The following is a 2,347-nucleotide window of genomic DNA, read 5'->3' as shown; positions in this document are numbered from 1 at the left end:
GGATGATTACGGCGAAAACATTTTGCCAGACGAGTGTTAAAGCTGAGGGTTGAGGAAATAGCACCGACCGACTCACGTAGACAAGTATCTTTGTATGTTGTGCTTTGTATATTGTATATTGTATCTGGTATCTTGTGTTTTGTATCTTGCTTGCTGTACTCCGTATCTTTCTCCTGTCAGAAGGCTCTGCGTGTGCGTGCTGGCGAGAGTTTTGTGGGAAACACTTTTCAAGATTAAAACAAAAAGATTTAAGTGAATTATGCCAAAGTTATTTGCCTGCTGGTGCGGCTCACGCACTCGACACTATCCTCCTCCGAGAAAGCCACATTATGCCACAGATACTGGTCGTGTAATATACATACATATGTATGTGCAAGCAAATAAATTCCGTACAACCGAGCTCGAAAAAATAGTGATCCACAAAGTCGTATTATTTATATTTCTGACAACAAATCCAAAGGAACCCTACCTACTCAATGGGAAATAAATAAATTGCAGAAAAAGCATTGCACTGCAACTTATATCTAATTAAGTGCTTGCACTGCAATATGCTTAGCATATGTAATCAAATTGTAATCAATCGAAAATACTGTTCTCAAAATTATTACCAAACATATTGGCACAGGTTTACCGGGAGATTTCCTTGCTGTTTTGAACGAATCTGTATTTTTGCCGCAAAAATGCCGGCATACATGAGTTCGTTTATTTATTTATACAGCCTGGAATATCTGTGCCTTCGAGTTTTTCCCCTTTGGCCAGTGCAGATTTATGCGAACGCATGTTTATTGTCGAGTTTATTAGATTTGATTTACTGTCCGGCGGTCGGAGAGACCGACTCAGTCTTGCCCCGCAGACTTTCCCCATCATGAAACAACATCGACTTCCCGTTCTAAGCCGCCCAATAATTGCATGTCATCGGGGCATCACGCAAGTTGTGTCACTCCCATCGTTCTGAGAACGATGGGTGAAATTTTTAATTGCACCGAGTGCTGGGCGGTGCTATAAGAACGAAGGTCTTCCATCCAAATCCCAGCATTGCCCGAGGAACCCCGCCACCATGCAGATCCTTCACAACTTACTCGCACCTCTCCTCGTCCTGCTGGCGATTTTGGCCAGCTGCGAGTCGCGGCGAAGCGGTAAGCATCCAATTTGATCACAACCGTTTAAATGCTAGTTATCGATTTACTCATATTCGTGCGAACCAGCTTATCGCTTGCCAAAAGTCCAGGGACGCAGTGCCTCCGGCAGTCCTTCGCCTCAGGACGTGGGCTCTGGGCGGGATTTTATGAAGAAGTTCATGCTGATGCGGGGACTCTTCCAGCAGCCGCCCAGTGACAATGTGATCGTTATCACGGAACCATCGAGCCTAACGTACACGACCACGCCCACGACGACCACCACAACAACGACTACAACCGTACCCGCGGCCAACACCACGGGTCGTTCCCTGCAGAAAGACGATGATGAGACCCAGGAAGCTCCAGTGACCACAATGACTAGCAGGGCTATCGAGGATCGACTGGATCTGCCGGCTGGCGCGAAGGAGTCCCAGGAAGTGGCAACACACAAGCAGCCGGAAAAGCCATTGCAATGGACAAAGAAGTTCAATCTGAAGCGCGCACAGTTAAACAGGAAAAAGAACTTGGTGAAGAAGACCCATCGACGGGTCCACAAGCATCCCCAGAAAAAGAAGAGTGTTCAAAAGAGGAAGCTGAACCAAAAGCAGTCGGCGAACCAGCAACGCAACACGGAATCCGCGGTCAGCTTCATCGAGCCCTATCACAACGATCGAAGCCAACCCCAATCCCAATCCCAATCCCAAGCTGGTGGTGGTCAGTCCAGCTCCGATTCTCGACTGCAGCGCATCTGGCGACGCTTCCAAATCGTCAAATAATTGCCACAAATTGTAGCAATACATCCATTTTTTTTTCTATTTTTTTAAGTGCAAAAAGAAACATGGCAGCAATTTAAAGCCCAATCAAATTCAGCAATGAGCATGGAAATTATACCAGAAGAAAACTTTGACAAGAATATAAATAAATAAACTAAGATTTACTTTAAGTTGTTGTTTATTTCCCAATTTAAACAACATTGTAAAACCTTCAGGCCTAATTCATTTCCATTTCTTAAATTTAAAGTTCAGCGGCATTTTTGCGCAACTCTTCGCTTGAAAAGCAAAGAACAAAGGTGTGCTGACACATAATGGAATATCTTGAAGTGGTTTAAAATTTCATTTTGCCATATTTTACGACAAATTGGGCAAGAACAAAAGGCTAACTTGCCCATGTATATATGTATGTGCGTACATTTGTGCAGGTATTTTATATAAACGTTTGACCCTGAAACT

The 2,347-nt window shown here is 44.2% G+C and overlaps 1 protein-coding gene across 1 annotated transcript; it reads left to right on the top strand.

Annotated features, from left to right (window-relative positions):
- Positions 1-1,037: 1,037 nt before the first annotated feature.
- LOC6550679 (myotubularin-related protein DDB_G0290005) lies at positions 1,038-1,894 on the top strand. Its single transcript, XM_001976721.2, has 2 exons — positions 1,038-1,136; positions 1,206-1,894. Exons 1-2 carry the CDS (start codon positions 1,058-1,060, stop codon positions 1,892-1,894), a joined length of 768 nt encoding a protein of 255 aa, XP_001976757.1. The 5' UTR covers positions 1,038-1,057.
- Positions 1,895-2,347: the final 453 nt, after the last annotated feature.

The sequence above is a fragment of the Drosophila erecta genome, unplaced genomic scaffold (assembly GCF_003286155.1).
Source record: "Drosophila erecta strain 14021-0224.00,06,07 unplaced genomic scaffold, DereRS2 tig00000126-arrow-pilon, whole genome shotgun sequence".
NCBI lineage: Eukaryota > Metazoa > Arthropoda > Insecta > Diptera > Drosophilidae > Drosophila > Drosophila erecta.
This window is presented reverse-complemented; position numbering and strand designations above follow the sequence as displayed.

Excerpts from the sequence above, each read along its gene's own strand:
- LOC6550679 (XM_001976721.2), top strand. The coding sequence starts at position 1,058 with ATGCAGATCCTTCACAACTTACTCGCACCTCTCCTCGTCCTGCTGGCG. Across the intron at positions 1,137-1,205 it reads CTGCGAGTCGCGGCGAAGCG|CTTATCGCTTGCCAAAAGTC; the intron begins GTAAGCATCCAA and ends CGTGCGAACCAG.